General features: G+C 35.3%; 1 protein-coding gene across 1 annotated transcript in view; it reads right to left on the bottom strand.

The window, feature by feature from the left end:
• The window catches only part of UBR1 (ubiquitin protein ligase E3 component n-recognin 1), a 165,654-nt gene that overhangs the window by 80,192 nt on the left and 72,407 nt on the right, over positions 1–13,055 (bottom strand). Inside the window, exons 6-14 of the mRNA XM_060148630.1 lie at positions 11,183–11,321; positions 9,933–9,995; positions 9,568–9,691; positions 9,148–9,255; positions 8,418–8,506; positions 6,751–6,849; positions 5,640–5,797; positions 951–1,050; positions 279–407 (exon numbers count right to left, since the gene is read on the bottom strand). Of these exons, the coding sequence (XP_060004613.1) occupies positions 279–407; positions 951–1,050; positions 5,640–5,797; positions 6,751–6,849; positions 8,418–8,506; positions 9,148–9,255; positions 9,568–9,691; positions 9,933–9,995; positions 11,183–11,321 (1,009 nt within the window). The remainder of the gene's footprint in view (positions 1–278; positions 408–950; positions 1,051–5,639; positions 5,798–6,750; positions 6,850–8,417; positions 8,507–9,147; positions 9,256–9,567; positions 9,692–9,932; positions 9,996–11,182; positions 11,322–13,055) is intronic.

The following is a 13,055-nucleotide window of genomic DNA, read 5'->3' on the forward strand; positions in this document are numbered from 1 at the left end:
TGTCCAAGGAAATAAATTTATCAATAAATAATTTATTAATTGATTAGTGTGTGCTGTATTTTTTAAACTCCACTATTCCCAAAGGTAAATGGAATGCCATGGAGCACATTTTCTAATTAAGTGTAAAAAACTACAAATTTAATAAGATAATTCAAACATATAAGAAACTATTTAAGCAATAAAACTTTACATCAAGGAAGTTGCAACATAAAACTATACTATTAATAACAATCAGAACACTTAAAAAGGCACGGATCCTTCTAACAAATTTTACTTACATCACAAGCGCACCACTCTTGGAACATTAGTAAAATGTTCTTCAATTGCATCTGTATAGCAATGGCAGCCTCCCAGTCAGGATCCACTTCTATGTGTTGCCCAACCTGTCTTCTGATTTCTTCCATTCCCTACAAGAAAAGAGTGGTTAACATATACATATGGGCCCTCTTTCTTTGCTCTTCCACTGGCAAAATATAAAATCATCAGGATTTATATTCATGTATGTGTAGTTTTTTAACATAGCTGTTACACTAGGTCAGAACGCACGGGTTCAAATCATAACTCTGTCACTTTTCTAGCTGTATGACCCTGGTCAAATTATTTCTAAGCTATGATTCCCTTATAGGTAAAAGGGGGATAATAATAGTAACTACCTCATAAGATTGCTATGAAGCTCAAAAGAAAGAATGCATGAAAGTGCTTACTACAGTTATCACATGGTAAGCATAAATAAACATTAATAGTAACAACTGCAGTTAACTAAGCTATTCAGAAAGATCTATTAAAGCAGAATCAGTGAGGCAGTGTTTAAATTTTACTTCTATTTTGCTAGATTTATCCTTTCTCAAATAAAAAACATAATTTGCTCAAAACAAAACAAAACATTAAAGATTGGGGTTAAATTTTTTTAAATAAATTTATCTTACTGATGTACAGAAGAACTATCATACCTGCATACAGGTAAGAATCTTCAAAAAAGATCTAAAGCCTTCAAGGAACTGCATTCTTAATCTTTCCGTCCACACTGCAGGCTTGCTGATCAGGATATACCTATCATTTCAAGAGACAAAGAAACATTTCACTTTCCTATTTTGGGATAATTTTAAGGTTCTCAGGGCTATAGATAATGTTGATTCATCAAAATTATGAATTCTAATTTCTTATAACTCTAGGCAGTGCTAGAATTACACCAGCAAAATGTGAATGCTCTACCTATGAGAGGCAGATGTCAAAGCTAAGCCTGACTTCTCCACTCAAAAGTTAGTCTGATTAAGTGAATCTAGCCTGTCACAGCTGGACAACCACAGTACAAATTTTCTAGAACTGTTCATACCCTTCACCCAAAGGACCAGTTGAAATCCCTTCAGCCTCAAAATGCATGTCAAAACTACATGTGCATGATGTATGCTGGTTGTGCAAACTATTTCAGAATATTTTGTAAGTTATAAAATATTTTTGTGCATTAAAATGACACACATTTTCCCCTAAAGCATGCAGTCATGAGAATTATAGTAGTTTGGCCTGAGGATTCAATACCTTTGTTACTGCTGCTCAGTATGTAATGACTAAAGATTTGTACAACTTTGTGTGACTATTCTGCACTGGTTCCCAGAGCCATTCGTTCCTGCTACCTGATTTCAGTACCATAGATATAATACTGCTGGTGGGTCAGGAAATTTGGAACAGACTTCCTACCTCCAGGCTTTCTTCGCCCAGAACCCAGAAGAAGGATATAAGCACCTATGTCATCGTGGCTTACATATCAGAATGTATTTGTTTCATAAGATAAACAGACCCATTTTAGCCTATAATTTACAAGACCAATACTTCTTTTGGCTGTAAAGACAATGGCTGTTTTCATATCCAGTGGGAACATGGTTTATCACAAAATAACTTCTCAGGAAGGAATCATTAACAATTGTTAAAAATTATTTTGCACTCAGTCAACCCAAATCAATTCCTATTACACACCAGGTATCAGGAACATAAACATGAACCAGACACCCTACCCTTGAGGTTCAAAGTGCAGATGGGAAAACAGATATGTATACTGGACACTGTAATCCAATGTTAAGTTCCCAAAAAAAGGGCACAAAGGAAGTAATGCTGAACATAAAAGACATGGCAAAAAGATGGAGGAAAAATTAGTTTTATTCATAAAGATAGTAAGGATTGTGGTTTAATTTTCCCTTTCTTTAAATATCCATTAATATGTTGAAAGTTAAAATACAATCATCAGGGGCTTCCCTGGTGGCGCAGTGGATGAGTGTCCACCTGCTGATACAGGGGACATGGGTTCGTGCCCCGGTCCGGGAGGATCCCACATGCCGCGGAGCGGCTGGGCCCGTGAGCCATGGCCACTGAGCCTGCGCGTCCGGAGCCTGTGCTCCGCAACGGGTGGGGCCACAACAGTGAGAGGCCCGCGTACCGCAAAAAAAAAAAAAAAAAGAAAAACAATCATCAGGACTTTATCAAAGAAATAACTTTGAAATATACTAATTACATTCTAAATCTTCCTTTTAAAGTAAAAAAGACTAAAGTTTAAACTCTACCACAATGAACAAATGGCATCAAAGTTTGGCTGTTTTCTAGAGCACTGCTACTCAAAAGGTTGGTTCACAAACTAGAAGCATGAGCATCAACTGAATCTTTAGAAATGCAGAATCTACTGAGTAATAATCTGCATTTTAACAAGCTCCCATAAAGATTTGCATTCATATTAATATTTGAGAAGCACTGATCTAGAGAAGAAAATTTACATTTCTAGTTTCACATAGTTCATGCCTGACCCCTGTAGGAGACCTAGGAAGTAAAGAAGATGTAAGAGATAGGAAGAAAGGAAAGAGTAAGGAAGGAAAGGAAAAGAAAAGCAGTCTGCAGATAAAAATAGGTGGTAAAAGCAGTGGAAGGAGAGGGTGGGACAGAGTAGGAGAGGAAGAGGGTGACTTGCATTGAGAATATGCTATACTTTTCAGAAAAAGGAAGGAACAAGTTAGAGTAATAAAAGGACAATATTCATTTAACAGAACCAAGGTTCAACTGCATCTCTTTTCTAAGTTTCATTTCCATAATATCCCAACAGATACCTTCCATAGAGTGAGTGACAAATGAAACTAAATTAATACAGGTGTATTTATTTAGAATGAGAGAGGTAATAATCCCTTCCTTCTACTACACAGACCTCAGAGTACTGTGTTCATTTCTTGGCATATACCTTAAGTGGTACACAGTCAACTAAAACAGCTTCAGTAGCGAAGGACAATAATGTAGAAGGAATTTTAAATATGAAATGGGTATATTTAAAGAAAATGATGCAACTTAACATAAAAAAGAGTTGTCAGATATGCCTGCTGTCTTCAAATACGTCAAGTTAAATGAGCACTGAGTTGCTCTGAATGGACAAAGGGTGAGCTAGAGCCACATAATGAAAGCTACAAAGACAGATTTCAATATAAAATAAACTTTCTAAAAGTTGGAAGGGGCTACTCAAGGGTTAGAATGCACTGCTTTGAGAGAGTGAAAATTTCCTGAGGCAGGCTGAACAGAGCTTCTGCTAGGACCAATAAATTTATTTCATGCTGAGGTACAGTCAGATAAGTAGTATATAAAGTGAGACTATGAAGAGCTACAAATTCTGGAAGAATCTGTACTTTATTCTAGAAACAGTTAAAAGGCATTAAGTATTTGTGGTTATTTCTAACTGATTTAAAAATAAGCAGGGCTTCAGGAAGAAGTGGTGAATGAGTAAGTATATGGGGAAATAATAAGAATGACTACAAAATTTCTACAATGAGAGACTGAGAAATGGGGTTCAGTAATTATTTGTTAAATGAAGGGTATATCTGATTGGTGCTTTAGGCCAGGTTTCAGAGAAGGCTTTGTTGTTGTTTATGTAGTCTGTGAAGCTACATAATGTAGTGAAAGGAACATGAGTATTACAGATAAATAGCGTTAGGCTCAAATCCAAATTCTGCAACTTACTAGTTTTGTGACCTTAGGCAAATAATTATAATCTACAAATAAAGATATCACCTACCTTATGAGAATGTTGCAAGAATAAAATGAAGTAAAATAAGTAAAGCTTCTTAGCACATAGCAGTTACTAATAAATAACACAGGACCCTTGTGAGAGTGAATTACACGAGAAGTCTAACACAATATCTGCTAATCAGGTCCTCAAAAGACATTAATTTTCCCTTCTCCTTGTCATTAGAGATATCTCTACTTATGTAAGGATGTAGGAGAGCAGTTGTGAGCATCAGATGAGTGGGAAAACTTTAAAATTACCTTCCCAACCAGGGACCCTAAAGTTTTACCATAGGGGTAAGTATCTAGGGATGCATTAACTCTAAATTATTTACCACAGAGAATAATTATAGTCAGAGATCCACAAAATAAAATAAGACAAAACAATGATGTGATTATGCACTTCTCTGGATAGAAAAATAACTCTGTTATAAGAATACTTCAGAGTAATGAGAACCACAGAAAGAGATTTTTCCTATACAGTAGACCAAAGGAATGATAAATACACTGATTTAACACTAAACTTTAAGTACTGCCATTTGGAGTTTTTGTATATTTTTTGTTTGTTTTGCATATTGTAAATTATGCATAATTTGTGAATCACACTGGCTAAATGGCAATTCACTACTGAACTCATCACCATCTCAACTTGTACTGAAGATATGATAACATAACGATTTACTGAACTTTAAAGAAAGAATTACATGTCATAATCATGTTTAGAAATTGCAGAATTTGAAGGGTCTGAAAACATTTTTCTGAGTAATATCAAGGATCCAATGCATAGTTCCAGAAATCTGTCAAATGTATTTTTCTAACTAGAGTAAACTATTTCTAGGTTGGTTTAGAAACTTGTTTCCAGCTCTCTATACTTTACATGGTCACTAGAAGAAGTGGACAAAATTAGAATGATTTTATTCACATAGGGACTAGAATAAGTAATCATATATATCTTAGAGCTCTTTTTTTAATAGTGAACTAAATGAAACATATTTTGTCTTAATATATTCTTAAAATAATTAAGTTTATGATTTATTGACTACTTTATACAGCATAATCCTTATAGTAGTCACCATATATTTCTAAAAAAATTAGAAATTTATTTCCTTTTAGGTCAAATGATCCCAAATGTGACCTATCATATGATTCCAACTTTACTTTAAAAGGAAACTCCATTTCTTCAGGGAGAAAAACTTAAGAAACCCCTGATGAATACTTGGTCATATGTATGAAAAAGGAGTTAAAAAAATTCACATCAACAAGATCATCTGAAACTAAGCACAAAGAGACTATGCAAGAGGGGCAGAACCAAAATACATGAGTGGAAGTGAGTGGAAGGCATGGTGACCATGATGGAGATTCATTTGGTGACCCCAAGAGACCCTAAGTTCCTGTGAGAGGCCCTTCCTCAGTACCTTCTTTATTGACCTGATTTTAACTCTATTAGAAGCCTTCACTTAAAACATTTATTGACATCACAGTAACAGATCTTTGTCCTTGCCATCATTATAAAGATTCCAAGATAACCAAAAGGATCAGATGTTTATATATAGGACAGAATAAACACAACTGTGTTTAACAGGTACCCTCACCTTTTTACTCGAACAACTTACTTTAGATCACATATTACTGCATATACTCTTCCCAATTTGTCCTGGCTATAACCCTGGAAGTTGAATTTATTGTTCCTATCCAAGTACTCAGGCAAAACTTCCAGCAGAGTTTCAGTGATGACAGAGATAACATTTTGCTCTTCAATAAGATGTCGAGCCTGCAGAACATGTGAAGAATATTGTCTTTAGTATTAACTCATTATAGTATGGACTTTACTTATTTACTCATTTGGTTGGTAAATCATTTTGAATAAATGTTTGTTGAGCATCAAACATACTCCTTAGTCTCACAGGATAGCAATTTCTGAGAAATTATTTTCTAAAAGTAAAAATTCCCTACTCCTCAGCAACTAGAAAACACCTGTCTGAACACCCCAAGCCCATTACACAGGTTACACAGTATCTGTGTAACATTCATTTACATGAATGTTTACCACTGTTAATCACACAGTGAGCAAAGCAGAACAAACAGATATACTTCAGGCTTCTGTCATATATATTTTCTATTCTGACATCTCCCCCTTAATCGCAATCCAATTTCTCTTCCCCATTCTTTTCTCTGGCCTTTGAAAAGAGAAAGTAGGAACTTTCCAGAAGAAACAGGCAAAGTAGCAGGATAAAAAGGAAGCAGAATCCTCCACCCTCCTCCTCCCAGGCCTATGCAGCTCCATCTCATGCAAATGCTCAACAGTTATACTCTCCTCCTGTTTTGTTTTGTCTTACTCTATTCCCCCACCCTAACAATGATTAAAAAAAAAAAAAACCTAAAGAACAAGAGAATAGCACACAAAAAAATTTTTGGTATTAAAAAGGCACTGTTCCTAAGTTACTCTAGACACTGAGAAACCATCCCTAGGTTTCACCTGCAGGAACAAGCACTTTTGGACCAAGGTAGTGCCATCACTCCCACTCCACAAATTACCTAGCCCTTGGGTATCATTAAAGCATTTTCACGTGCAGATACCACTGAAGCATTATTCAATTTTCCACGTGTAATTAGACCAGCATAGTGACTCAGAAATTGTTTTAATTCAATTCAACACTAACTAAAATTCTTAAATAATAAAATAAATATTACTTAGAAAGGTTGCCAAGACTAATTAATACATACCAAAGTAGGAACAGTAAACATCTGAACTGAGAGTGCAGTTATAGAGATACTTCTGTCATGATCATCACTGATATAGTCTTTCTGTAGCTGCTTATAATACTGGAAGATAAAACAATAAGTGGAGAAGCAATTATAAATAAGTACTGAAAACTTTTAAAATCCCAATTTTAACAGCTGCTATATTTGTTCCTATGTATAAGATGGCAAGTATTATAACTCCTATTTATTAAGGGGAGATACTATGGTCAACAAAAATTTACTAGAAAGAGAATAACAAAAGACTGAATATGAATTCAGCTACCCAAACTAGCATAGTTGGATACTGAGAACTATTTTTAAAAAACACAACAAACACACACACACACACACACACACACACACACACACACATACATGTAAAAATCACAGAGGACTGCAAAGGTGTAGTATATACTTTCTCAAACAGAATCTGGGGCAATTTTTAGCAGATTTTACCCCAATGGAATAGGGCAGGGACTATATTGAAAGTATTTAAAAGCTGATATGACCCAGAAAACCAACCATCAGATTCAACCCAGCCTTAAACAGAATGGATGCTGGCTGTACATAACTTCTTATACATACTGGTGCATACCAGCTGAAAATCAATCCTGATATCTTGGGAGAACAAAAATAATAATACATCCAGTCATGCATCAAGCATCTATTATATGTAAGCACAGTGTTAGATCCCTGACCTACATATTTAATTTCAACCATTAGAATTCATACAAAGTTTAAGAGGTAACCATGGTATACAGAAAAACATCATGTAAGGAGGGAGAACTGCTGTTGTATAAGGAAAAAACTTCATTTCAGATCACAGATATGGTCCAATATTCTATCTCTAATGAGTTTTAGAAGAATAGAGTTGATAATTTGAGTTGTCATCACCTTTAAAGAAACCAAATGTCTTAGTTGCTTTTAACAATCTACTTATAAAATCCAGGAAGTGCAGGTATCTTATCCCATAGTATCATTTGCCTATGACAATCATTATTTAACTCTCTGCTTCCAATTCCATCCTGGGTCTACCTCTGTCCTAAGTTTTACAGAATTTCCTGCCACTCAAAATCAGAGTAAACTAACAAGTATTTACTGGATACCTCTGTATAAGGCAAAGCAAAAGGTTAAAGAAGTACATGTTCTAACTAGTCTAACTTGAGAGAGAGAGAGACAAAAAATATAACAATGTAAGGGATATACAATAGATCAATAAAACAATATTAAAAAGCTGTAAGATTTATCTTTATATTCTAGCCTCAAATAGTTAAGTATAACTCTTGCCCATCAGATATCTGCCTCCTTTTAGCATGTATCTGTTCCTTTTCCCTGCTATGCCTTTCAGCTAGTCACTGCTCTTGTTATAATTTTACTAACAAATGATTAGAAAAGATAAATGTATTCATGAATGTGATAACTTCCTACTGCTTTTTCTAGGCAAACAATAGGTCATTTTCCACCTATCTCCTCTCTCAGACTACTGTTTCCATACTACCAAATGTGAAAATAAATGAACTTTTTGACAGAGAAATGAACTATAAAATTAAATTCTTGCTTCATAATTATCCCCTTTGTTTCCATTATTTCACTTACAAAAATGGTTTTCTATTTCTATTTATTGATATCTATTTATAAAGAGCAATTACCTTCACAAATTCCATAGCAAAGAATTTTTTGTATTCCATCTCCATAAAAAAACTGCTGAAGATCAATTCGTGAAGGATCTTACGGGCACCTATACATCATTTTTTAGGGAGGTGGGAGGAGTATCACCAAGGCAAAAAAAACATTCCAGCTATTAGTAGTGGCAGAATATTATAAAAATATTTCACATGCTAATAGACCTCAAGGACTCAAATGTTAGTGGCATTTATTGCATTAATATTTAATAGCTAGAATTTAAAATACATACATGTAATGCCTTTCCCCTCTTTTTCTGTACCCCTCTCACTCCTGTACCTTACTTCATCCTACTTCTCCCACCTTTCTCCATTCCTTTTCATTCTGTTTCACTAAAGACTACTCTTACTCTGTACTTTCCCTTCTCCATCCCCTTTAACCTTTCTCTCACCTTTTACTTTTGGTTCTTCATTTAAATTTTAAAAATGAAAATTAACATAGCTTTTATAATGGCACTACTGCATGAATGCATACATACTCTTTTTACTGGTTCTGAGTAAATGAAAAGGCACTATAATTAAAAGGCAATATCCCGGGGTTTTAACACAGAATACATATTGATTGGTTAACCTCACCTTCAAAGTATAATATCTTATCAAGTTCACTGATTTAATAAACAAAAGAGATTAAACTCCACTTTAAGGTCATAATATTCCTCTGCTTCATGGCAAGAAGCACAAGTAAAGATCTACCTACCTTTATAAAGCTTTGCATCCCAAAGCATTAACCTGCTTATGAGACAGGGATTCTCAGAGCCAGGTTCTTCTCTAAGGCATGCTTGGCAAAAGATCTGTCTGAAGTCACCTACAAACAAAAAAAGTCATATAATTTTTCTTAAAGTATTTTCTCCCAAAAGTACATTTCCTATAATAACATATGAAAAAACTAACAGTAATCATCCTACACTTGATATCAAGAATTATTCTGTCAATATCAAAGAATCAAGAGCCAATGAAACATTATTCACAGCATCTGAAATGCAATCCTGAAAATAAGCAAAATGTATAAAAAAAAACAAAAACCATTTTATTTTATACTCAATGACATTTTAAAATTTGTGGCTATTTAAAAAGACAATAGTTTATGAAAAATAAGAAAAATAGGCTATATACTTACTTGAATAGCTCATAATTTTATTCATCCAGGACCCCAGACGCAAAGCAAATTTCTGATGAGCCATAACCTCAGAGTGTAATACTTCTACATGAAGTGGATGTTGAGAGACATTTTCTGAATGACTCTAGAAATGAAAGGAATATTAAAAACAAACTAGTTTTAAAATTTTTGTTCTAACTAAGTAATCTACTCTTCGAAAAAAGAAATCTATAACTGTTGCAGTTCCAAATCTCTGGGTCTAAATGCTCCAATCTTATCTTTACTTAGGATGTCAAACCACTTCAACAATATAATTGTTTTACTTGGGCTCTTGTAATGTGCATTCCTCTTAAAATTCTCTTTTTGACTCTAATTCAGAAAATTACCTTTATATCTTCCTTTGCTTCCTGGCAAGCAGCAAAAGCACCTGCTTTAACAGCCCGACGGCCCTAATTATAGACAAACATGAGAATTAGGTGGTAGTACATTGACAATCCCAATCAATCAATAAGTAATATAAAGCCCAAAGACCCAATAAGCTCTTAATTATCAATCATTTGTTGACTGCCTAAAAGTCCTAAGATTGACAATACCTAGAAGATAAACATAAATGTTTAGCAGTTTTATGTAGCTTCAGAACTTTCAATACCACTAGTGGAGAGTTTCTATACTTTAGGATTCTAGATTTCCTGCTTGGCAAGAATGTCAATTATTTACTTATTGTAGTATATTCTATTTCTATCAGATAATAATAAGTTAGGTTTACTAAACTCCTATTATATGTCTTAGATAGTTTTCATGAGTAAACTTAAAATTCTTCATCATGTGTTCCATATCACACTTTTGGTCCACTAGTGGGTTAGAGGTATGGCCAGGATATTGATTCCTCAAGTCCTAGAATCACAATGCTAATTACTAGTGCCATGATATTTCTTCTACCATCTTACCCTCCTCTTGAGGGTAGGGATTAGGTTAATGTTCCTTCTGCATACCCGAAGAACACATTTTGCTTTGGATGGGTGTTAAATAAAAGCTGAGCCATGCTATCAATATTATTCTAAAAATAGTTTTAATAGATGATGTTAACTAACCAACTTCTCATAATTCATGCATTTATTCATTCATTCAATAATTATAGAAACAGACTGAGGTTGAGCTGACATTCTTTTTTTTTTTTTTTTTTGGCGGTACACGGGCCTCTCACTGTTGTGGCCCCTCCCATTGCGGAGCACAGGCTCCGGATGCACAGGCTAAGCGGCCATGGCTCACAGGCCCAGCCACTCCGCGGTATGTGGGATCTTCCCGGACCAGGGCACAAACCTGCGTCCCCTGCATTGGCAGGTGGACTCTCAACCACTGCGCCACCAGGGAAGCCCGAGCTGACATTCTTAACTACTTTTTGCCAAGTATATTCAGTAACTTTCTAATTATTTAGAACAAAAGAGGAAAATTAGTCATCTTAAACTGTTAAACACACACAGAAAAATCAAGTTTCAACCAATTTACTTAGGCTATAAAGGATAAATGAAGAGGATGGTTGTACCTAACACAATACTAAGGCACTTGGCAAGGGCCAGTCAACACCCAATTTCCAGGAAGCTGATGAAGACAGCATAATAATTCAAATGACACGAACCTCTTTGTCTATGGCAGTGGTGTGCAACTGTGCCTCTGCGAGCTCACAGTCAAGAGCTCTTTGTAGACTGTATATGACATGGTCATATGAATGGTGTTCATCATTGAAAAGGACACAGTAGTAGCTATCATTTTTCTCTCTGTTTTTAAAAAAAGATATATATTCAGACACTGCAACAAATAAACAAAGGAAAACACGAAATACAGGCTAAAATAATATATGCCATGTGATGAAGCAGCACCATGTAGTTTCCTACGTATGGGAAAGTACCTCTGTAATACTAGTATAGGAGGTGATTTTAAGTGGTACAGTGCCATAAAATTTAAAAACCCTGACAAAAGTATTACCTTTTCGATGTTTGTCCCCCAATTTTTCTAACTTTCAGAATTAAAATATTATTCTCAGTAAGTGGCAGTATGTCTTTAACACCATTCTTAAATCTTGCTAATCTCCCACTTTGACAAAAGGAGACAGGCCTCAGGCTCAGAACCTTCAAGCAGGCAACGACAGACAGATTTTATTAACATTTAGATTTTATTTAACTTATTTTTGTTTTTACCTTCTATTTATTTTAAGTGATACTGGTTTTATAGCACATTTAAGTTTTTTTAAAAAGGTATATAGATTTAAAGTGCCAGAACTACCATTTGACTGAGAGGCCTTAGACAAATCACTTAAGCATTTAATCTTGCTGAGATGACAGTAGCTTTTCCACCTCTAAGAAGAGTATAATATCTACATTTGAGAGTGGTGTGAGGATCTTATAAAATACGTGAAAATGGCTGTCATGGGCTACACAAATGCCAGAAGTTATTATCAGTTTTAAACAGTTTATAATAACCTTTCACTAAATACTCAATTGATCCTCATAACTCTAAGAGGCAGCTTTTCTCAGGCCTCTTATACCTTAGGAAATAGAGGCTCAAAAAGACTTCTCTATGGTCCCAAAGCCAATAAGCAGTGAGAATTAGAACTCAGATCTGTGAATTTGAAGTCCAGTGCGGTCTACATACATGACCACACTCAAGCAACCCACCCTTTTTAGACAGGCATATTGCTAGTATTATGTTTACCAACACAAAGTTTCTTAAAGCATTTAACTGATGCTATCAAAATATCTGAAATTAAAACCTTTGTGGACACAATCGCTGATGATCGTTATTTTTATAAACAGTTTATGGCCCAGCAAAAGTCAAAACAATATATTTAATGTTTTTAAAAATTGAAATTCTTAATTCTCTCTCATAGAATAATACAAATACACCCAATAAACTAAAAAAACTGTACTTAGGTTTGTGAAACTCCTATATTACTCAGGTAGAAAAATTCCTACAAGCCCCAAACTGTATTTCATATCAGGTCTAGAATTCTCTTTTGCATTTGTAAATTAAGAGCAAATATTACTGTCACTAAAAGACATATAGTCGTTAGAAATTGCTGGGTTTTAGTTAAAAAAAACTGTTAAGGGAATTCCCTTGTGGCGCAGGGGTTAAGAATCTGCCTGCCAATGCAGGGGACATGGGTTCAAGCCCTGGTACGGGAAGATCCCACATGCCGCAGAGCAACTAAGCCCGTGTGCCACAACTACTGAGGCTGTGCTCTAGAACCCACGAGCCACAACTACGGAGCCCGCAAGCCACAACTACTGAAGTCCATGCGTCTAGAGTCTGTGCTCCGCAACAAAGACAAGCCACTGCAATGAGAAGCCCACGCACCTCAACGAAGAACAGCCCCTGCTCGCCGCAACTGGAGAAAGCACGCGGGCGGCAACGAAGACCCAATGCGGACAAAAATAAATAATAAATAAACTTTAAAAAAAACAACTGTTGGGGCTTCCCTGGTGGCGAAGTGGTTGAGAGTCCGCCTGCCGACG

Source organism: Lagenorhynchus albirostris, chromosome 1 (genome assembly GCF_949774975.1).
Source record: "Lagenorhynchus albirostris chromosome 1, mLagAlb1.1, whole genome shotgun sequence".
NCBI lineage: Eukaryota > Metazoa > Chordata > Mammalia > Artiodactyla > Delphinidae > Lagenorhynchus > Lagenorhynchus albirostris.